Raw genomic sequence first — 23,323 nt, 5'->3', positions numbered from 1 at the left:
TACCCTTTGTATTGTGGCAAAGACCATTTCTAGTCTTTGCAGCAAGGATACATGCACAAACTACACTCCAACCAACAGAGCAAGAGTACTGTCAGCTTTTAGGGTTCCTGCAAATCCACACACATCACTTATTAGATTTTTGTGATACATTAAGCAAACTGGTTTTGGTTAATAAGTTGAATAAATGAACATAAAACAACTTCAATCCATACATATCCACTTTATTAATTAATATAAACAGAAGTACAATGTATTTACATACTCATTCTTGTATTGAAAGCAGAAAGTTTTGAGAAATCCGCATTTTTTGTCAACACACTAATGCTTACTTATTCCTCTGCACCCTCCTTGGCAACATATCCAGGCTGATCCTCAGGGGTGTGTGGCCACAATGTGGGATTGGCAACATTCACAGACTGAAATGAGGAAAAATAACATCAGATATATCATAGTTATCATCTTTAAAGATGATAAAATCCATTACAAAAGAATTTAGAGAGTGATCGATATTGAACTTAACCTATCTATTCCAAACTGACTGCTGGGTCTAGGATGAAAATGCCTTTTCTCATATCTTGAGGAAAACAGTAACCAGCAGTTTATCATTGTGATAATTGTGTTGATCAATGAAAAACAAGTATTATACACAGAATTAATTATATCATCAATAAGCTACAATATATTTTGAACAGTAACCCAAGTGTCCACTTCCTGAGACTAAGATCCAACGGCCAATTTAGAGTAAGCAGATCATCGGGTTGACGCTCACTATCTCTCAGGGACACCAGAACCATGGAGGCTTCTATACAGCTTCCATCATTCACTAACCTACAGTTAAGCATTCCCAGATTCTCTTGTCTCCTGTTAGGCTATATCAGGCATCACTTTCCCTTTCTGGTTACCATCAGAGCAGAGGAACAGTAAGACAGGGTCACCACTACTCTGCTTGGGTGCACAGAGCTTTTACCCAACCATAGGTTATTGATTTATCTTTTTTTCATTTTCCCTTTTATAAGGTAAACAACCAAAATCAATAGTGATTATCATCTCATCACCTCCCCTTGGCAGTGAAACTCTTTGACTTGGTTGTCTGGTTGGATTTTTGTTAGTCACTGTCCTCTGGTTGTTATCTACCTAGCATTTGGCATTGCTTACCATGGGATAGGGAAGGCAACAATTATTCGATGCTACAGTTGTACAAAACAATGACATATACATGTAAGGATAGTCTAACTAAACTTCAAACAAATTTGAAGCTTGGGAGAACTTACCTTGTCTGGGAAGGCCTCAACCATCTCCTCCATGGTCATCTGATCATAAGGGATCATCTTCTGCCACTCAGCTAGTTCAGCCTGAAGCTTGGCAATGCGTCCTTCACTCTCCTTGATGAAAGTCTCGGTCTCTACAGTCTGAGGGAAGATGTATGGACCAATGCTACATCAAATCAAGCTGCACAACCTTTTACCAGTATGAAGGAAAGCAAAATGCCTAATCTCCTTACAGTGTACCTATCTACCTATTTCTGTACCAAGATAATATCCATATGAAGGAGGGTAGTCAAAATGAAGACCACCTATACACACACATATAAGGAATTTTATGTAATGGGTCACAGCAAGTCACACCTACCACTTCCTTCTGAATCTCGTCAATCTGTTTGGAGTAAGAGTCAGCAGGGTATGGGATCTGAATGGCACTGTACTGCTTCTCAAACTCTTCCACCATTCCAGGAATAGCAATGCGGGCCTTGTATGCTGTAAAGTTGATCTTGGGCATCTCAGCAGGCAAGGACAACACCCTGCAGGAATATGGGAAGGTGGTTATGATGTTGCCTGCTTACCTTCACTCTTACCAAATGATAGACAAATAATGAAATAATGTCAGAGAGAGAGAGAGAGAGAGAGAGAGCTAATAAGCTCTAAGAGCATGCAAGTACTTTAATTTCCCCTCCCCTGGTCACTATCCAAGGCAGCCCCCACTCCTCATCAGGACATGCACTTTGAGTTTTCTTAATCAACTATAATTTACCATTTTTATATATTTCTATACTTTTTGTAAACTACCTAAATCACCAACCCTTACTTAGTCATCATTCTTCCTTTGCAGTATTACCTTTTTTTCTTTAGTTACTGGTCATTATGCACATAACATTTGGCAATTCCCAATATGAACTTTTCTTTTTCAATGAGTAAACTGTTTCATATCAAAATTAATCTTTACTATTATTAATTAAGTGTGAGGTGAAGATCTCCCCTTAGCAGACATCTGTCCTTTAAAATTATAGAAATTTAAGACATTGACATCCATGAGGAAATGGTCATCTCAGAATGTTGCACTTCTTAAGGGGAGAAAAACTAGTAGCCAACTAGCCAGCCTGAGACAAGCAGCCCAGGCAGTGACACTTTGTCCCTGCCCAACCCTTCACTTCCTCCAACTGTTATGGCTCATGGAGAGAGAGAGAAAAAAAAAAAAAATACAACAGGTCCTTCCTTTTACCAAATATGACTGTTTGCCTCCCCTCTTTTTTTTTCTTTCTCTTTTAGGAAATGCGTAATTTAATCTTTCGATTTCCCCACAAAGAAAAAACAAAACAAACTTAATCTAACAGCTTCTGGCACGGTGTTAATTTTTCAAAAGCATCAATGTGAAGTAAATCAATAACATTCGGCCACGCGGAAAAACGACTTCATACAGTGAGTACACTGCCACAGCACAACTTGCGGCGAGTCGTCTTATAAGTTACTGACAAGGACAAATTGTAAACATTAACTAAAACTAACACAAGTAAAAATATGTAAAAAAAAAAAAAATAATAATAATTTGAAGCTGCAGATTCTTCAAATGATAGTGTGGCAAACAAGTAGGAGCAAAGTATTTACTGGCTACGAGGTGCAGACCACGCCAGATTACCTATTGTCCCAGTGTTGCTTAAAGAGGCAGGCCAGTATACCTCCGGCAGGATACACTTGCCCTACCCTCAGACAAGTCTGCAACATAGACGGGCTCATTACCCATGCCTACACATCCTCTTCCTCCACACGGCAGGTGTGGAGCATCATAGCCTAGTGGCCAACACTAATGAAGAAGAGGCAGAGGTCTGAGGCAACGCCACAGCCGAGGCAGCCACCCACCACCGGCTGGCCCTGAGCCCCTGACTACTCATTCTCACCTCCTCAAGTAGCCGTCAGACTTGCCCTTGAAGGCATTGAACATCTGCTTCTGTGTCTCAGGGACGCGGCTAGCCATGGTGAGCCAGTCCACAGAGGAGGCGGCGACTCTTCGGGAAGCCATCGCGGGATTTGTCTGCCGGCTGAGTGAGGGTGATCAGCTGAGTGTCCAAGATGGTGGTAGACCCAACAGGCAACAGTGCAACATCGAAGCCTGCCATCTCGGCCTCATTCCACTGCCTTCAGGACAACCCATTTATGTTATAGTGTACGGAATAACTTTTTTTTCTTCCTTTAAGGGCAAAACGAAGATTTTCAGATACTGTGTGGCCACAACCTTTTATATAAATATTTTCATTTTCGGTATTAAGACTAAATTAATAAATAATTGAGTGCAAACATCATATCGTGATGCAATAAGGCCTACGACACATCTACGGTCAAGTAACAAGTGTAAAACAGCAGGTGAGGCATAACAACTTTTTATATTACCATTGTTCATTCATTAATATGAATTCTCTTTTGAGTGACGCTCGCACATTCTCATCCTCTTTGGCTCCTGTGTATGTAGGAAGCAAAAGCAACACGGGAATAAGAAATAATATAAAAATATCATATATCATATGATATCAAATGAAGTCGAAATTAGTAAGGTCTGAGTTCAGAAACGCGCTGCTCTCTCACCACGACTATTTTCCAAGGCTACAGAGATGATTAGCGGGGTTTTCAAGTGTCTCCCCAGTTAATAATGCAGAAATCTTGTCAATCTGCCTCTAGAAACGTAAAAACACCTTAAAAAAACTCGTGTCAATTTAAGTAAAGCCTTTTCGAAATAGTGGAGGTAGAGCAGAGATAAGCATTAAGCAGTGTGCCGTGAGAGAAGCGCAATCTTGCCTGATGCCTCTCCGCACCGTGATCGCCGCGTCTGCCCTGTCTATCTGACCCTGCCTGCCTTGTCGTTCCCTGCTGCGCCTCCTGCACTACCACACAAACCTCAGGGGCGGCCTACACTGCTCCCGGGATGGAGTACGGGCCGGACAGTGAGCCGAACGCTGTAAGTTAGACTGAAGAAGCTTTAGTAGGTATATGGAGGACGGGGAAATTTGTGTAGTATTTTTTTTCTCGCCTTTTTCAAATTTTGTAGCGAAAGTTGGTGACATTACACATTTTTGGTGGGTTCTGGAAGGTGTTGGCAATGAGTGCATGGTGATGGTGTGGCGGTGTGCACCGTCAGTAGGGTGTAGTGATGTAGTAGTGGCAATGACAGCTGTGGTGCACTTGAGAAAGTCAACAAGTCAGGGCTCGTCGCAGCCAGCCAGCCACACTCACGTACCCTGCTCTAGTGGTCTTGTCACCACCAAGGCCGCGCCTCAAACATTGCTGTATTTACTCTGGTTAGGACTTGATTGAATAACCTCACAGACACGCACAAAGATGTAAAACTATATTGTTTAATTATTCATGTATTTTAGTAAATATATAAAAATGGTACGCCGCTCTCTTTATTAATGTTTTGGCTCAACAACTTACCAAGCTTGGGGACTGGTGGGAAAGCTACAATATAGTAAAATGTTACATCATACCATGAAAATAGAAGTGGAAGTTATTATTGCTGTTATTGTGATGGGCACAATCTTCGGTTCTACACAAAGAAATCTCCAGAAATTGGTAGTTCATACCTCCTGAAGGTCCTTCCACACTAGGGACTGCTTCCATGGGAAGTCACTGTGCCACCAGGGGGTGAGCGTCCAAACTGGTTAACACACAGGTGATTTCCCTGCGCTTCTCAGTTTCCTGTGAACAGCCGGAGGAGGAGTGTGTACTTTCACACTGCATTCATGGATGCCATCACTGCCAACATAGCTCAAGAGGTTCTCTTATGGACCATTGTGTCATCTGCTTCCACAAGATTGAAAAAAGAGGAGTCATTGGTGCAAGGAATGGCTTTGCAGGTGGAGTGAAATCTTGAGGAAGTAATGCGGCTGATGTATACCTCCCCTCCGCTGTGGATATGAGACTGGGTGAGTGCCTGGTGGTCACCACCAAAATGCCTCTAATCCAGCAGGAGCAGCATTGGCCATTTAGGTGTGGCTGTGGGTTTCACTGGTATTCCCCCACTATTGCCACATCTCCACAAACCACAAGCTTACCTTCTTTCTCCAATGCTACTCCACCTCCTTACCCTCAGTCTTTCTTTTTCTCTCTACTTCTATATAGATTAGTATATTTCCAAAATTATTTCCTAGACCATTCTAACTTTTGTTCCATATCACTATTGAGGTAAAAATCAAAATGTTTTTTCCATATAAAAGTTTCCTTCCATCTTAAACGTGGCAAATGAGCGGGGGAGTGTGACCTTGCCGATATCTCCACCTGACCTGACTCGCCACTCATTCTTGACCTACCCTCACACATGCAGTCTCATTGTGGACTGTTCTGCTGCAGGCTTGCCATATGGCCACCTTCACAGCCAATATAAGGCAGCTATCTACAATGTGAACAAATACATGGTAGAGAGAGAGAGAGAGGTAAGAAGGTCGGATTGAAGAAGAGGCTGGTGATTCCATTTATTTCTCGTGGTAAGAGGTGATATTTGACCATATTTTTAGCTTTTTCTATCTGAAAACTCTGTCCCACAGTCCCCAAGTGTGTTGGGGGTTAAGAGCGGCGTGCCTTGTCTCAATATTTATTTATTTATTTATTTTTTGTCAGTATATTGTTCTCTTCAATGAAATAGTGTACAACTCCACTGTGTGAGGCAGAGGATGAAGGAGCCACAGCAATGACTGTCCAGGGAGGGACATGCACAGCTTCAATGCTGTTCACTGTTGCTTTTTTTAAGAGTGGTTCAATAAATACATTTTAAACTTATTATTAAATAACATATATCAATACTTCTGTGAATGACAATTGTCTGTCCTTCAGGATGTTCGGTTCATCTCCAGCCACATTCCTGTCTTCACTCCAGAGGAGATCTCTCTTCCTGAGGGGGACTGCAGCCTTGTGGCCACTGCCCCAAAGTTTGGCCGCATTTTTGTGGCATGTGGGACACAAATTAAAGGTATCTGTTGGACTCAGGTTTATTTATTTTCATGTATTTATTTATTTTACAATTTCATTTGGTCTCAGAGATAGAAAATATGTCAGAGAGACTGAGAAATGTATTGGAAACATGTAAAATGAAGAAATGTTTATGCCACATACAGAGAAAGAGTTTTTAGCAACATCTTGGATTATATTACATCAACTTTGTTTAGTAACTGGTCTGTCATTAGAAACTCCCTGTAAGTGTTGGGTTTGCTCATTAAAAAAGATATATAAAATTGATTAAAAGAGAGAGAGAGAGAGAGAGAGAGAGAGAGAGAGAGTAGGGATAGGAATGCAAGAGGAATGAGGAGCATAGAGAGAGGAAAGGGGAAGGGGAATGTGGATAAGGAAAGGAAGAAGATTGGCCTAAGATACACGTCAAGGGCAGCTCTTGCCAATGACAGCTGCCATGAAAAGAGTGAGTGGTATGATGTTTGTTAGTAATATAGGTCAGTACAAAAGCTGCTGCATCAAGTAGTGTGCTGACTGTACCTGAATGTCTTCTTTCCACAGTGTTTGAATCCAAGACACTGTTTGAGGGAGTGTCGGGTGTCCCTCTCACCTCCATCAGTGTTGGTGCTCAGGTGACTCATGTGGCCTGCAGCTGTGATGGCCTCACCCTGCTGGTGGTCATCCTCCACAATCAGGTTCCTCATGCGCTCTTCTATGAGATTCGCAGCCTTGTGCCTGGTGTAAGTAAAAATTTGGCATTACCATGCTGCACAAAATTTCTGAGTTTATTGGAAGAGATTTCTAGGAATTATGAAAGTTTCTATAATACTGTAATGTTCTGTGTGTGCAGTAATGGAGTACTTTTTTTGTGGTGTTTGTAGTGTGGAGAACAAATCCCCTTGGTGAGTGTGGCTCTGGCTGGGGCTGGTGGTCAGGTCCATGGACTCACTTGGAACCCAATGGATCCCAGCAGTGTGGCCCTGGCCATCTCACCTTCATCCCTTTCACTTCTCACCCTTAAAGAGAACCAGGTGGAAGTGAAGTCAGAAAACATTCAAGCAAGGTGAGAAGAGGCATTTTGTTGCCAGAAAAATATTATTAAGGTTTTCCCAGAATCTTGTCAAAACTATATTCCAAGGAAAAAACAAAAATGAATGTATCTTCATGTCCTGTTTACTGGGGTAATGCCTGAACAACCTTTTTGATGTATTTGAATGCAGTGTAGGAGTGACATGAATTAAATGATGTGCAGGATGAACTAGTGAAAAATAAGTTAAATAACTAAATTAAAAGAATTAATTGATTAATTAGAATGTTGAGGATGTCTCATAGATGTTAAGGAGTTCATACATGTATACCAGGATACTGTATATATGACATGCTGTTATAGGACGTTAAGGATTGCTAGATTGAAGGAATGTTCAATGGGTTGGTTAATTAAGAAATGGGACAAGGCTTATATTAATACTGAAATCTAAATAATTTTTCTTATGTAGTGCTTGTAAGAATCTTCTTGCATTGTGTCAATTGTGCAGAGCAAGAGACCAGGAAGCTTTTTGCTGTGCAAAATTCATTGTACAGATGATGTAATGGACACATTATTCTTGGCTTAGAATCATTATCAGTGAGGATAATTTGTCAGTGTTGGCAGTAGTAAGTACTGGTCCAGCTTACTGTTGTGATGAATATTGTTGTTAGAGTTACTGTTACTTGTTGTTTCGTGGAAGGGCACTGGGATGGTCACCCAAGGGGAAGCAGCTGACCGTGGGCCTGGAAGATGGCACCCTGAAGCTGTTCAAGCCAGACCTGACTGCCGTGCGTGCCATCCAGCGGCCGCCCATGGATGAAGCCGGTGCTGTGCTCAGCATCACTTGGTTCACCAACACAGAGTTCTTCATTGGCTACAAGAGCTCAGTTGTGGAGGGAGCTCATGGTAGGTTGATAGTTATTCTCTCATTGGTGGTGTGGAGAGGTTCCTGAATGGCTTTGTCTATGTTATGCTTGCCTATGGTTCTGAAGGATGACTTTAGGGAGACACTTCCACCAATATCTTGCTCATCTTATACATCTTCAGTAATTGAGACATTGTGTAGCTGATTCATTACTGCTGTAAAAGGTTGTACATGATGTGTTTCACATTTGCAAAGACACTGCTGAATGCTTATGACTTACTCTTATTTGATAGCAGCATTGACATTGATATGCACAATTGTTTTGGGTCACATCAGCAAAATAATTAACAAACAAATGTATTGATGGATGAAACACAAGAAGTGTTTTTACATAATTCTACATTTTACTTTTCTGTTTGATATACTTGTCTTGACTAGGTGAGGAGAATGAATATTTTGATCTCTTACCAAAGATTTTAGGAATTGAACAAAACTGATATTTTTTACTTTTTATCAACAATGGTTTACTTTTGTTTTTATTTATTTGTCCACAGTATCAGCTTTTGTTTAATGGGGCTTTATTGTTTCTCCACAGTAATAATGTATGTTAATGCACCAAAGGCCAAGGAGCCAAAGTTTGTTGCCTATGAGTACATCTGCAATGACAACCAAGGCCCGAGGGCAGCCATGTTCTACCCCTTCTTCTTTCCTGAGTGGTGAGAACCTGTGGACTCTTTATATATATACTTCAGTTCTAAGTCTGTAATAGATTCATGGTGGATAATGTGATATGAAAGTCTAATATTTACATGTTTTTGTTGACTCCACTGTTTCATGGAATGGTGAGGATTTGTAGTTTGTATATTGAGCACAACAGCACCTTTCTTAATTCCTGCCTCATGCTCTTTTTTTATGTAAAATGGAAAGCTGGCCAAGAGCAACAAGAACAATCAATAAAAAGGTCCACTGAGATGCCAGACCCCAAACAGTGTCAAGGGAGTTAGCCAAATGAATGGGAATAATTTCTTGAAACCTCCATCTTAAGGAATTCAAGTCATAGGTATATGGAATTACTGAAGCTGGCAAGGAATCCTCATCACTGTATTATTGCCAGCTGTCCAAAATGTACCTCCACAATAACTGTCAAGTACAGGCAACCCCCGCTTAACAAAGGTTCACACAACAAAATTTCACTACAACGAACGTTTCCTTTTACTACCATCTGCTCGTTTAACGAACACCAAACTTGCATTAACGAAATTTTATCCAGGTTATTTTTTCCAAATCTGAAAGCCCTGCCGTATCACACAAGCCAACAGGCTTTTGAATACACCAGTGCCTCTCATGGACAAAATGTGTGCCACTCACTCCCCCTACTTCAAAACAATAACAGCGTCAGCAGTAGCTCATCTTCCCTCACTCAACATGCCACTAAAAACGCTCTGCAACCAGCCGTGCAATGTCGCCTAGCGTTGCTAAGAAGACCAGGAAATCTCTTACTCTCGAAGTGAAGCTGGATATTATTCACAGACACGAGAGAGGCTAGAAAACTAATAGCATTCCTTGCCACCATGGCTTGACTCCATCTACTGTCTCTACTATTTTCAAGTCAGCAGACTCTATTAAAAAGGCTGGTGAGACCGTATTTTCCTTGCAAGCTAAAAGAATCACCTGAACTCATGACTCTGCAATGGATAAAATGGAAAGCCTTGTGGAAATGTGGTACATAAGTTTTGTATGTGGTACAATGATGCGCCCTATGCTTACATTCCACAGGTTGCCAGGTAGTGTTTTTCCTGTTTCACTCTCCCACTGTTCATAAATTTAAGATCATCAACATTATAAAGCTATATACATATATTAGTGTACATTATAATGACAAATTAAACTGCTTAAATGTTTAACTTAATAATTTTTACTTTCATTAAACCTTTCACTGTACTATGATGCACTCTCACTTTGTTTACTCTCAATGGAAGTTCAAGTCAGGTGTCAAACTTGTTATAATTGGTTCGTTTAACGAAAATTCGTTTAATGAACGGTTTTTTAGGAACGTAACCCGTTCGTTAAGCGGGGTTTGCCTGTATAATATGTATTTTATACAGCTACATTATTCATTTTGGAGACTTTTAAGTTTTCATTTTCTGCCAGGTCGTTGCTTTGTCTGCTGTCGTCTCGTGCTGTGACGATGGCTGTCTTGGGCCGGTCTGTTGAGGGCGGTGATGGTTGGTGTGAGTATGAGTTAGATGAAGGGTGTGTTGCTGCAGTGCAAAATATTTCCATCACTGAGGAAACTTTTCCTCTCGGTCTGGCCGTTGATTTCACCTCCCAGAAGACATTCACAGCCAAAGGTATGTGTGGAGATGCCGAAACTTCCTTGACTTGCTTGTTTTGTTTTTCCAGAGGAAGTGTTCTACTTTGCTTCTATTTAAACACCCACTTCCATGAATATATTATAGCTGTATTCTTGTTCTCTAGAACATTGTCAAGGTCACACTCATATTTAGGTATATTGAACTTTTATGATTGAGATTAGTGTTTTTTCTCTCATTTTTGCCTTTGCTTGCCTTTGCCTTTGCCTCTTGCCAAGTTATGTTGATAGGCCCTTGTGTAACATGCATGCCTCATTGCTGTGAGCAAACTGTTCCAGACAACAAAGTGTCCGGCCCATGTCCTGTCATGTGCACACTCTCCACTGGGGGAGAACTCAACCTCTTCCATGTGGTTAATGAGAAGTCTGGTGCAGAGTCATTGACCAAACCCCAAGAGAGTCTGCCAGCCAGTGGAGTGCGCACACCTCAGCAATTTGGAGGAATCAGCAGTTATTCTGTGGGCAAGCCAGCTGTTCCATCATTGGCCTCTGTTGCCCCAGAGACCAAGACTACCTTCCCTGCAGTACCAGCTCCCTTGGTTCCAAGGTGATAGACAGAGGGAATATTTCTTTGATTGATCATCTTTTTGTGGAAGTTGTATGACTTGTGAAATTTCAAACCAACCATTGTGCAGACATGAAATGTTTAATCTAAGATTGCATAATTCATGCTGAATATTTTTAGGGATCTTTGTTTTTCACATTCGTGAGAAAGTTAAAGAATACAGCCTCTCTTCACTTAACGATCAGGTTTCATTCCTATGACCAGGTTGTTAAATGAATTGGTCGATGGGTAAGGAGCTCACATAAGAAAGCAGAATGTAACTAAACCATTGTTTCCAAACTCACAGAGTGAAGGAATTTTACTGACGTCTTGCCACCAATCTTGACACCAGTATTGGTGGCTTGATGTCACTAAACATGATATGCCAGCGACCATCATCTTGCCACCAATACTGGCTTCTTTACACTCTCTCAGCCGATGGAGCAAATTATTTGGTGTCCAGATGCTCTTGCCATCATCTGTGATCTCTGTTGGGAAAGCATGCATCTATGTGACACCATGAATGAAAATTATTAGAAAATAAGTATAATGAGAGAAGTTTGCAAGAAATGATGTAAGCTCTGAAGGAGTATCTCATCATGGGATCTGTAACACCTACAATAATTTTTTTTTCTCTCTTTTGTACTCGACATATGTTTAGCATCCAGCTTTTGTGTTTGATCAAAGTAAGCATCAATGGATATTTAAGTTCAGTTTGGGCAAAATGACTCCAGCGGTCACTGTTTTGATCTGTGCTGAGGCCAAGATTTTAAGGAAACAAAATCAGCCAATAGGCCTAAGACAGCCAAATGAGCCACCGACCCCCTGGAAATCAAAATTTTCCCACCTACTTCTTTGAAAAACTATCTAATTAGGCAGGAAAGCTGTGGAGTCAACAGCTCTGAGGCATGGTGATGGTGGGCGGGACAAATGCTTGGTGCCATTATTGCCTGAACTGCAGTGCAATAGCACATCACTGGTGGCAGTTCAGAGGGCACGTCATAAGTTTGGGTGGTCATTAAACAAAGAGAGGCTGTAAATAGTTGAAAATATGAAACATGTTGCATTGTAGTAAATAAACAACTTTTTTTGTTATGAATTACTGATGTTATTTCCGTATTTTACAGCACACCACCAGCCCCACAGAAGTTGGACACTTTCAGTTTCAGTGCACCAGCACAGTCCTCTAGCCCTGTCTCAGCCTCTCCACTACCAAGTCTGAGCACCAATTTCAAATTACCCCAAAGTCAGCCATCGCCACTGACGACAAGTCTTTTTGCCAAGACTGAGCCAGCTTTTACTCCCATGTTTAAGCTGCAAGGAACAAGTGAGATGACCAAGCCCACCCTGGCTGCCCCTGCCACCATCCCCAAGCTGCCACAAGCCACTACCACAGCACAGGACTTCAAGTTCCCTTCGTTTCCCTTGAGTCAGCTGAGCACTCCAGCAGTGACTTCCAGCAGCACCACCTTGCCTGACACCAAGCCACAGCCTCCTGTTGTCCCCAAGCCACTTGAGGTGATGGCCCAGAGTGTGGCCACACCAGCCAGGCTGCCCCAGCCAGTGGTGGCCGAGCTGGATGACACACTGATTGCTGCCATCAATGCAGCCAAGACCAACTTTGAGAGGGAGCTGGAGGACCACATGAACATGGGAGACTTGCCTAACCAGGTGTGTGGTAGGAGCTGCACACACACACACACACACACTTTTTCAAGCTCTATAAATTCAACAGAAATTGTCTTCACTCTTGATAGTGCTTAATAGTCACCCTGAGTGTAAAATTGTGACCCTCACATTTCTTACCGCAAGTAAACTCGTGCATATAACATCCTTCCATTTGCATCTTTCAGAGAGAGAGAGATAGAGAGAGATTAAATGTATGCATGAATTATGAGTTCCTAGCAACAGTTAAGAGGTGTTGTAGCAAACTCTGAGGTTCAGGATACATCAAAGCAGATAAAAATTGGAAATAATGATGATTATTATATCCCAAGGTTGGAGGACCAAAGGAGATGGGTGAGCTAAGATGTTCCCTGGGTGAGACTGCAGAGTGGGTGGATGAGATGAGCTCCACCACCTCTGAGCTGAAGGGAGAGGTGGGGCAGCTTCACTCTGAGGTCCTGGAAGGCTTCATTCTAGCAGAGGAAGCTGAAGCTCAAGTTGTCAAGAGCAAGAATCCACGGTAAATTTTCAAGAACATGTTGATTATTTTTCCATTCCTTCATCCATGCTATTGTGTACCAAGGAAGGAGGAAAGTAATAATTTTGAACATTATTACACTAGAATGTTTTATTGCCATTACATTCTTCCATTTGCTAAACAAAACTTCATCCAAGACCATGGCAGTGATCCCTCCTTGCATTGCAGTCCTTATATCGTCTTCATTTATTCCTTAATGGTTATCTTCTGTGTCCCTCTCCCACAGGCACCGCTTAATGTTGCAGCCACAGACGTTGGACCCGCACAGTCGCAAACAGATGGAGGAGATTCGCTCTCTGTACCAGTACCTGCAGAGCCAGCTCGCTGAAATTGACACCCGCCTTCACCTTGACTGGGCCGCATACAGGAATGAGCAGAACAAAAAGAAGTGAGTGTCTCGGATGGTCTCAAGAGTATTATTAATGAATTAATTCATTTATTCATTCATATATTTTGTTTTATTTTTGCTTTTTATTGATTAATTTTCTTTTGTTAAGTTGTGAGCCTAGTAATGCATGATTTTTTTTTTTTTTTTTTTTCGGTAAGGCCTATAGCGCCTGTAGGTGTGTGTGTGTGTGTGTGTGTGTGTGTGTGTGTGTGTGTGTGTGTGTGTGTGTGTGTGTGTGTGTGTGTGTTCCCTAAAAGATTTTAAAGGAATTAGCCAAAAGATAGGAACTGATGTCTTGAAACCTCCCTCTTAAAAGAGATCAAATTGTAGGAAGATGAAAATACAGGAGGCAGGGAGTTCCAGAGTTTACCAGTGAAGGGTATGAATGATTGAGAGTACTGGTTAACTCTGGTGTTAGAGGGTTGGACAGAATAGAGATGAAAGGAAGAAGAAAGCCTTGTGCAATGAGGCTGCAGCAGAAGGAGGGGAGGCATGCAGTTAGCATGAAAATAGTGAACTACCTGCAACATTCCGGCAGTGAGAAAACCTGTAGACAGTCAGTCAGAGGAGGGGAGTTGATGAGACGAAAAGCTTGTGTGTGTTAAACTTACATTTGACAATGCAGTGCTATGCCATCTAAAACTGTATGATGTCATGCCATTAAAAACTGTATGAGTGTGAATCTTTTGTCTTCACATCTGGTAGTGTGGTGGTGCAGCGCCATCACAGTCTGAATTGTGTACGTGTGTGTGTGTATTTTGTCCTTACTCCTGGAGTGATTCTGTGGTGGTCAGTTGTAGGACACCCTTCCCTTGTTTGTGTGTTTCTTTGCAATGTGTCAGTTCTGTTGTCAGCCTAACTGGTCCCCTCTCTCATGTGCAATCCAACATGACCAGTGCTGTAATTAATAAATGTTTTTTCTACATAAAAGATTTGTATGTGAACTGTACACAGATATGTCCACACTGTACAGTACAGTGTGGTGCCAATGGTAGGAGTGCATGACCGATATGTGACAAAAGTGTGAAACTAAAAAATAATGTGCAACAGTTGGGTTGTTAAGAATTTAGAATTCTGCACCAAACTCAAGGATTGGGAAGCTTTGATACTGTGAAACACACAGGTTAGGTGTTTAGTAGTAATGCTCAATACATAATGTTGAGTGTAAGAACTGTTTTATGGGATAATCCTTAATTGTATGCATGATTTAGAGGGAAATTGATGCAGAATGGTGTTTTTTCCTATTCTACATATAAATTTATCATTGGTTTTATTTTACAATAAAATTTTAATCATATTACAATGTCTCATCACATTCACAAGTATTCCCTTACAGAGGACAATGCTAATATATTGGATAATTAAAGAGAAAGTCATTGGTGTACTTAGATGGTATAGAATAATTATTTTTAAACTAATGCTTTCAGGAAAAAGGAGCTTCCAGCCTCAGAGACACTGTACCAAGCTTTGAAGAAGTGCCACTATGCAAGGAAGGTCTGTGAGCAGCGAGTGGACTCATTATGTGAACGAATCAAGGACCTCCATCTCCACTCCCTCAGTGGCCTGGCAGCCCCACAGACACACCAGGAGGAGTAAGTAGAGGCATCATTTCTCACATCATCTGTTGAAGACTTGTGTTTCTGAAATGCTGGAAGCACTGCTGATATAAGGGACAGTGTACATAGCTATAACCTTTACAAACAATACAAGGCTTTTGCTGCAGTACAGGAGATGGAGGAACAAGTTAAAGTTGAGAGGATCTAGTTGTGGCTAGGTTGCAAATACAGTCCATTGTATGACAAAACAAAATTCAGTTTTGAAAAGCTGAAAAAAATTTCTTTGGACCAAAAAAACAAAAACAAATGCATGTGATAGAGATAAAGATTTGGGCATTTGTAAATGGTAGAATGAATGGAAATGTGGTCTGGAGGGAAGATTGTGTAGCATCTTGTGTGATCTGTTCACTAGCTCAGGTGTAGGGAAGGGGATAGATGGATTATGTGTTATGATGCATCACATTAGAGAGAGAGAGAGAGAGGAGGTAAGTTGGGTCTAATATGATGACATAGACAAACAACCTCTTCTGTGTGACACTGGTGTAGATTTTATTACATTTGTTGTGCAACTGTAAGTGTGTCCTTGGGTGAGGATCGGCCCTCTGTCTCCTAGAGGCAAAGATGCTTTTATATATCTGTGTGTGTGTGTGTTTTTTTTTTTTTTTTTTTTTTTTTCTACTGGCCTATAGTGCCTGTAGGTAACTTGAAGAGTGTTGGAAGTGCTGTTAAGCTTCCACCCATTAGTTATGCAGGCAATTTTGTTTATAGTGGTACCCAAATTAAGGCCCATATCACCACCCTAGTGCATCTTTGGAGTAGCCACCTAGAACCTGGGTATCATGGTGACATGTAAGTAACTTGAAACCACTCGACAAATGACAAAGTTTCAAGGCTGTACTTGGTGGGATTCGAACCTATGTGTGGACTTCTGCCTGATCCCCACACTCACCACCTAATCCACTATGCCACTATGTATGAAGATGCAGTGTTTTGCTTACCTGTAGTATAGAGATATATTGGTTTCCTAGTTCTTAGTGTGTATTGTCTGAAAGTAATAATAATATGAAGTTTAGCTGTAAGTATAACATGAATGATTTGTTCTCGGTACAGTGATGAGATTATGGCCACTCTGGAGAGATCATTGCGAGAGACCTCCATCTCTACTCCTCATCTCTCCTCCCCCTTCAAAATGCTTTCTCCGGGGAAGCAGGAAAGTTTACAGAAAGTTCTCTCACAAAGAAATTTCATCCCTCTAAGGTAAGTAGAGTGGCACCCCACTATGCATCTTTAATCTGTCCATTCAAGATCCTTGGACTTAACCAAACAGGAACTATACCAAACAAACTTTTCCATTAAGAAATAAAATAAAAATGATTAATCTGTTCCCATGAAAAATCCTATTGTTATTGGCATATTATCAGTACATTGATGAGGTTGTATGAAATCAGTCAAACATTGCTTAAAACCAAAATGCACAATGTATTTGATAACTTATAAGATGCACAGACTTGTAAGATGCATCCCCATTTCAACAAGTCATATTTAGGAGAGAACAAATTTTTTATTTATTTTAAGCATGTAATGCTTAAAGTATGCTAGTGATACAGCTGAACAAAAAGCAAGCAATCACAATAGGAAGACTTTCCGACATGATTGCAGAAATAAAACAAGAGGTAGTGGCTTTGTCATGGAGGTGAGGCAAATGCAGTAGCCGAGATGTCAGCAACACACTTGGCGTGTCACTGAACATGGCTATGTTTTCATTTTCAACATTGCCTTGTATCATAATAAGATTGAAAAATGTGATATAGCACCTTTGTCTATATTATGGTGGTGTACATGTAAAGGAAATTTCAAAATGAAATCTTAGGGAGGCCTTACATTCACATAGTAAAAGATGCCAGGCAATTTTTGAGCCATTTGTATGAAAAATTGTGTTATATACCATCAGATGTGGTAAACACACAAACAATTAGATTAAATTAATCTTAAAAACCTGGCACCACTGGTGGGCAGGCATGACTGTATGCAGAGGTAAACAATGGCAGTGTGCAATGCCATTACTCATTTTGACCTACCTATACAAGTTCCAGCATGTGAGTCGTATTGTATACCAAGAAAATCTGTTCTTGTCCAGATGGGATGTATACAAATTTGAATTTATTCCAGAGTGGATGCATACCGAGGTACCACTATGTCAAGTGTGATTTATGACCTCTATCTTCTGAATTTTGAAGTGTATTATATAGAAACACTTAGAAAATAATCTCTTACTTTTGTCTATTAACTATTTACTTATTTGTTTTTTATGTCCTTTTATTACAGAAAGTGTTCCAACCTACCCCGTATGAACCTGAGTTCCTTGGAGGACCTCTCCCTAGGACACAGTCAGGAAGGTTCTCCTCGCTCCTCCTTCACTGCTAACAAAGGACACTCATTGCTGGAGTCCTTTGGGCCTCAGACATTCTCAACACCGATGAGGAACAACCAGACATCTGTCACTCCTCAAGCAGGATGCACCTCAGAGGCAAGTGTGATACAAGGAAGTAAAGTAGCAGCAGCAGCACCACCGCCACCACCTGAGCCACAGTATGAAGACATTACGCCACCACAGACCCCAGACAACAGGCTGACACAAGGCACCAAACCTGCCAGTCCTCTGCGGGCTCTCTCACGTTTGGTGTCTGAGGTGCCAACCACAGGGGCCTCTGAGACTAAAGCCCCTGGGACAGTCTTGCTTGCTGAAAACAAAACAGCTTTTCAAGGATTTGGTGTTGGAGGATCCTCCTCGGGAGGTTTGAAGGCCCCTGTAACAGTGACAACAGGCTCTCTCCAAGGAGCTTTCAAGCCTGTCACATCTGCTCCTCTTTCAAAAACAACACTTGCTTTTTCCTTTACACAGTTTGCCCCACCTACTGTGGCTTCTCAAGGCAGTGTGACTCAGCAGCCATTGTCACAGAACTTAGCTGGGAGTTCCAGTCCATTATTCAAGCCCCCTGCAGCAACATTAGAGAACACCAGTTTTCTTCAGGCTGTTAGTAATGAAGTCTCACAAAAGACTGAAGTAAAAGGTAGTCTTTTTTTCAAACCTCCAGTACCAGTTAGTGAGTCTTACAGTCCATTTTCTGAGAAAGTAGAAACTTCAGTATCTTCTCTGGACAAGGTGGCCAGCACTGCAGCATCATCCACCTCCAAGGTTCAAAGTGTCCCTGAGGCAGCAGGCAACAGTTCTGTTCTGGGTGCTGTGAGTGTCCCTGAGTCCTTCACTACTCCTCATCTTGCCTCTGTGGCAGAAACAGAGTCAACATCATCCTCATCTTCAACGGACTCTGACACTGCCTCAAATGCCACTGTCATTGGGGACAGTGTGAGTACTTCTGGGACTCCAAGCTTCCCAGAAGGTTCAGAGCAGCTGGCTGAGAGAATAGGAGACACTGCTATCAATAAGGAAGCTTCCCTCCCACCCATGAGCTCCACTTCCCAACCCAGCTTGTTCTCAGCAAATTCAGGAAGTTTCTTTGGAGGTGGTAGTAACAACATGTTCAGTGGTGTGTCTTCTTCCAGCAGTGGCTTCTTTGCAAACAAGACTTCTGTAGAATCAGGTCTCCTTGGGTCATCCTCTGCATCCACCACCACTACCACTACCCCCAGTGCTGCTGCTGCTGCACCCACATCTGGAGCCCTGTTTGTGACATCTACATCTGGGGATTTCTTTGCATCTGCCACAAGTACTGCAGCCACAGGGAGTGTTTTTAATGCTCCTGTAACAGCCTCAAGTATCCTCTTTGGGGCTAAAAGTACTGCATCTTCAAGTCCAGTTCTTTTAGGAACTGAAACAACAACCACAAATACATTAACAATAACAGTAACCTCTGGAAGCCTTTTTGGAAAGACATCAACAGCGACAACTACTGGAAACAGTTTGGGGACTGTCCCATCTGCATCATCTGGGAGCATTTTTGGAGACACAAAAACTTCCAGTGGTGGGACTGTGTTTGGGACTTCAGCTACAACTTCTGCCAGTATTTTTGGAGGCTCATCCAATGCTGCTTCGGGAAGCATATTTGGAACTGCATCTACCGGCAATGGAAGTCTATTTGGAATGTCAGGATCTACAGGTGGAAGTATTTTTGGAACAACAACTACAGCTGGTACTGTTGCTGCTTCTACTGCTACTACTACAACTACTACTATTAGTGCCACTTCTACTACTACTAGCACCATTAGTAGTAGTAGTAGTAGTCTTACCACAGCTCCTCCAACCATGTTTGGAAATTCAGGAATATCTACTTCTAGTGTAACCATTTTGGGAGCCACAACAACAGCATCAGACTCAAGTACAGCAACCACAACAGCTATTTCAGGTTTGTTTGGAACAGCCAGCTCAACAACCACTGGTAACATTTTTGGGACATCCACAGCTGCTGCAACCACAGCAACTAATGGAACTATTTTTGGAGTAAAGACCACAGCTGCAAGTATCTTTGGAACTACAAACACATCTGGAAACTTGTTTGCCACGACAACCACTGCACAAACCGGGAGTATATTTGGGACAACATCTACAAGTACAAGTTCTGGAAGCATTTTTGGATCAGCATCAACAAGTGGCAGCATTTTTGGTAGTCCTGTCCAGACCAGTGGAGCAACCCCCAGCATTTTTGGAGCAGCAGCAGCAGCAGCAGTAGCAAGCAGTACGGGAAACACCAGCACCCTGTTTGGAAGAGAAGGTTCTGGATCACCTTCCACAAGCTCCACTTCCACCACCACCACAGCTGCTTCCACCTCCATCCCTGCGTCCTCCTCTGCCTCAGCTCTCACCACAGGCCTTTTCTCTTCCCCTCCTGCTGGTGAGGCCACCTCCTTCAGTCTGGCTTTCACACCAGGAGGAGGCTCAGGGTCTGCTAACCCAGCCACCTCTGCCACACCCTCTCTCTTTTCCACTCAAGCAACGAGCACAGCTACTGGAGTCCCATTCTCACCTGGAGGAGTCTTCAGTGGCTCATCCACCACCTCCACCTCTGCCTTCACTAGTCTGTCAACCTCCAGCTCTGCCTTCACTTCCCCTGCTGTCTCCTCTGCTCCTTCTCTCACTCCTGCTGCCACTACTGCTGCTGCCAGCACTGCCAACACAGTGTTTGGGCAGAGCACCCCAGGCTTGGTGTTTGGAGGCACAGCACCTCAACAGAACTCCCTCTTTGGTGGGGGAGGTCAGACTACTGGAACATTTGGTGCATCCTCAACTCCTGGCAGTATATTTGGTGGGTCAACAGCAGGACAGTCGCTCTTTGGAAACACCTCCTCAGGGTCTGTGTTTGGCCAGACATCTGCGGCTACCACATCACCATTCGCCTCTGTCAGGTGGGTTGTGCTGCAGTGCTGTCTGGCCTTTGCTTGAGTGTAACAGTTATCTGTGAAATCTAGTGCTGAAAATGTAACCCTTGCTGTGATATTTCTCTGTTTCCTTGAGTTACTTTCTCATTGATAACATTTTTTTTTTTCATTGCAGCACATCCAAAGCAGAAGCATCACCATTTGGAGGCTCCTCAGCATTTGGTGAGTAGGTGTTGGGTGCCTCGCACTTAATTAGAACTTTTAGTAATGAAGATATCATGTTGCTTTTATGGACTATGTCAGAAAAAACAATCACATCTACAAACAAGTAAGTAAAGGTTTTGAAAACATAAAGGTTATGTGGAGTGTGTATGATGCTCAGCTGGTCACAGCAGTGGGCAGACTTGCTCCAGGCCCAGGAAGGGTAGACATTGTCTCTATATGTGTTTCAGTCTTGAAATTAAAGCAGGCAGAGTTGAGCTTTGAGGCAACACTACTTGACACATGCTCACAACTTTCTTTCATGCCAGGTTCAGGAGGAGGCGGAGGAGGAGGCTTCTTCAGTGGCCTTGGCAGCAAACCCAGTGCAGAGAATGCCAACAAGAATGTTTTTGGAGCAGGGACTCTGTCTGCTGCTGTGCCACAAACCAGTAAGAAACCATGTGTGAATTTTTTGTTCTACCTGTAGAGATCTACCAGCTTTGCATGAGTGATGTGAGATGATGTATATGCCTATAGTACAGCATATGACCCAGTGTATAAATGAGAAAATGATAGATTTTACAAAACATTTATATCTCAGAAAAATCTTTCCGTGCTATCCCTCTGTCAAGCATAGTGTTCTTCCAGGTTTGTTTGGTACTAGCAGCAGCAGCAGCAGTCCATTTCAAAGCAGTGTGTTTGGAGGGGCTGCCAACAGTGGCACAGGTGGTGGTGGCAGCTTCAGTAGTGGTGGTGGCCCTGTTGCCAACACAGGATTTGCTGTCACCACACCTCAGTCACCAGGTAGGTGCTGGTTATTGTGACCATCATCATCATCATCATCATCATCATCATCATCATCATCATCATCATCATCATCATCATCATCACCACCACCACCACCACCACCACCACCACCACCACCACCACCACCACCACCACCACCACCACCACCACCACCACCATCATTGTTATGTTCACAGTTATCATTATTTTTGTGTCTTCACCTGTGAAGTTACATTTTCTCATTGTTGTGACTCTTCCATGTGCATCTCCAAAGTCTGTCTACTTTTTCCAAATATTTTGTACATTGTTATCAAATTTCCTCTCTCTCCTCCCTTCCAATGCTGTTAATTCAATTTCATTCAGTCACAGATCCTCAATATCATCCTTCAGTTCTGGCATTGCTCTTGCTCTGTATTCTTTCCAATTTCCGTATAGTTTTCTTTCTGTGTGAAGACCGTACAATTGTAGCATTCTCCAACTTGGGATATATCATGGATGTGTGTGTGTGTGTGTGTGTGTATTTACCTAATTGTATTTACCTAATTGTAACATACGGGAAAAGAGCTATGCTCGTACTGTCCCGTCTCCATATCTACTAATGTCCAGCTTTTTCTTAAAATCATGAATATTCCTTGCGTTGACCACTTCCACGTCTAAACTATTCCATGCTTCCACCCTTCTATGAGGGAAGCTATATTTTTTCACATCTCTCCTATAAGTGGCCATTTTAGTTTTTTCCCATGCCCTCTCGACATTCTTTCATTCCACATACACAGATCTTCCCTATCCATTTTTCCATGCCAATCATCACTCTGTATATTGCTATCAGGTCTCCCCTTTCTCTTCTGTTTTCCAGGGTCGGAAGTTGCATTCTGTTCAGTCTGTCTTCATAAGTCAAATCTCTTAAGTCAGGCACCATTTTGTTGCAGCCCTCTGTACTTTCTCTAGTTTCCTTATGTGTTTCTTTAAGTTCGAGCCCACTGTATTGTTGCATATTCAAGCCTCGGTCTTATCATTGCAGTAATTATTTTCTTCATCATTTCTTCATCTAAATATACGAACGCCACTCTTATGTTCCTCAATAAGTTCAATACTTCTCCAATTATTTTGTTTATATGTCTCTCTGGCGATAGGTCATTGGTAATTGTCACCCCAAGGTCTTTTTCTTCATGACTGGTTTTATGTCTTCATTTCCTATCTTGTACATACTCCTGATTCTTCTTTCACTCTTGCCAAACTCTATTTTCTTGCATTTTGTCGTGTTGAACTCCATTTGCCATGTACAGCTCCATTTCCATATTCTGTCCAAGTCTTCCTGGAGTAGTTCGCAATCTTTGTCACATCTCACTTTTCTTAACAATTTTGCATCGTCTGCAAATAGGCTCACATAACTGGACACCCCATCCACCATGTCATTTATGTAGACCCGAACATTACTGGTGCCAACACTGATCCCTGTGGAACTCCACTCTCCACCAAGCCCCATTCTGATGGTCTGTCCTTAATTATTGTTCTCATTTCTCTTCCTACCAAAAGTCTTCCATCCATTTTAGTAAACTGCCATGCACTCCTCCTACCATTTCAAGTTTCCAGATCAGTCTCCGGTGTGGTACCTTATCAAAGGCCTTTTTTAAATCCAGATATATTCCATCAGCCCAACCATCTCTTTCCTGTATTACATCTATCACCCTCGAATAGTAACATATCAGGTTTGTCGTGCATGAACGCCCTTTTCTAAAACCAAATTGACACTCACAAAGTATGTCATTTTCTCCAAGAAGTCTGTCCATCTATTCTTCACCACCCTCTCACACATCTTAGCTACCACACTTGTAAGTGACA

General features: G+C 42.1%; 2 protein-coding genes across 3 annotated transcripts in view; one reads left to right on the top strand and one right to left on the bottom strand.

Annotated features, from left to right (window-relative positions):
* Nucleotides 1-204: 204 nt before the first annotated feature.
* LOC123507606 (ATP synthase subunit d, mitochondrial-like) lies at nt 205-3,365 on the bottom strand. The gene is made up of 4 exons (XM_045260619.1): nt 3,170-3,365; nt 1,630-1,798; nt 1,272-1,409; nt 205-416 (listed from the first exon to the last, which is right to left on the bottom strand). Exons 1-4 carry the CDS (start codon nt 3,289-3,291, stop codon nt 330-332), a joined length of 516 nt encoding a protein of 171 aa, XP_045116554.1. The 5' UTR covers nt 3,292-3,365; the 3' UTR covers nt 205-329.
* A 672-nt stretch (nt 3,366-4,037) lies between these two features.
* The window catches only part of LOC123507605 (nuclear pore complex protein Nup214-like), a 25,347-nt gene continuing 6,061 nt past the window's right edge, over nt 4,038-23,323 (top strand). Inside the window, exons 1-17 of one of the 2 annotated variants that reach the window (XM_045260618.1) lie at nt 4,038-4,221; nt 6,093-6,228; nt 6,768-6,946; nt 7,088-7,269; nt 7,934-8,139; nt 8,694-8,814; nt 10,250-10,449; nt 10,749-11,016; nt 12,141-12,684; nt 13,011-13,198; nt 13,443-13,604; nt 15,032-15,196; nt 16,271-16,417; nt 17,486-20,521; nt 20,670-20,716; nt 21,025-21,144; nt 21,344-21,499. In XM_045260618.1, the coding sequence (XP_045116553.1) occupies nt 4,189-4,221; nt 6,093-6,228; nt 6,768-6,946; nt 7,088-7,269; nt 7,934-8,139; nt 8,694-8,814; nt 10,250-10,449; nt 10,749-11,016; nt 12,141-12,684; nt 13,011-13,198; nt 13,443-13,604; nt 15,032-15,196; nt 16,271-16,417; nt 17,486-20,521; nt 20,670-20,716; nt 21,025-21,144; nt 21,344-21,499 (5,890 nt within the window). In that variant the 5' untranslated portion in view covers nt 4,038-4,188. The remainder of the gene's footprint in view (nt 4,222-6,092; nt 6,229-6,767; nt 6,947-7,087; nt 7,270-7,933; nt 8,140-8,693; nt 8,815-10,249; nt 10,450-10,748; nt 11,017-12,140; nt 12,685-13,010; nt 13,199-13,442; nt 13,605-15,031; nt 15,197-16,270; nt 16,418-17,485; nt 20,522-20,669; nt 20,717-21,024; nt 21,145-21,343; nt 21,500-23,323) is intronic. The other variant, XM_045260617.1, reaches the window with a different exon arrangement.

Source organism: Portunus trituberculatus, chromosome 23, assembly GCF_017591435.1.
Source record: "Portunus trituberculatus isolate SZX2019 chromosome 23, ASM1759143v1, whole genome shotgun sequence".
NCBI classification, from domain to species: Eukaryota; Metazoa; Arthropoda; class Malacostraca; order Decapoda; family Portunidae; genus Portunus; species Portunus trituberculatus.
Note: the sequence above shows the minus strand (reverse complement) of the source record. Positions and strands in the feature narration are given on the sequence as shown.

What these genes read in the sequence shown, in the direction of transcription:
- LOC123507606 (XM_045260619.1), bottom strand. Translation starts at nt 3,291, where the DNA reads ATGGCTTCCCGAAGAGTCGCCGCCTCCTCTGTGGACTGGCTCACCATG. An exon ending in TCTGACGGCTACTTGAGGAG is followed by an intron (nt 1,799 to 3,169) that starts GTGAGAATGAGT and finishes ATATTCCTGCAG; the next exon opens with GGTGTTGTCCTTGCCTGCTG. An exon ending in ACGAGATTCAGAAGGAAGTG is followed by an intron (nt 1,410 to 1,629) that starts GTAGGTGTGACT and finishes ATCTTCCCTCAG; the next exon opens with ACTGTAGAGACCGAGACTTT.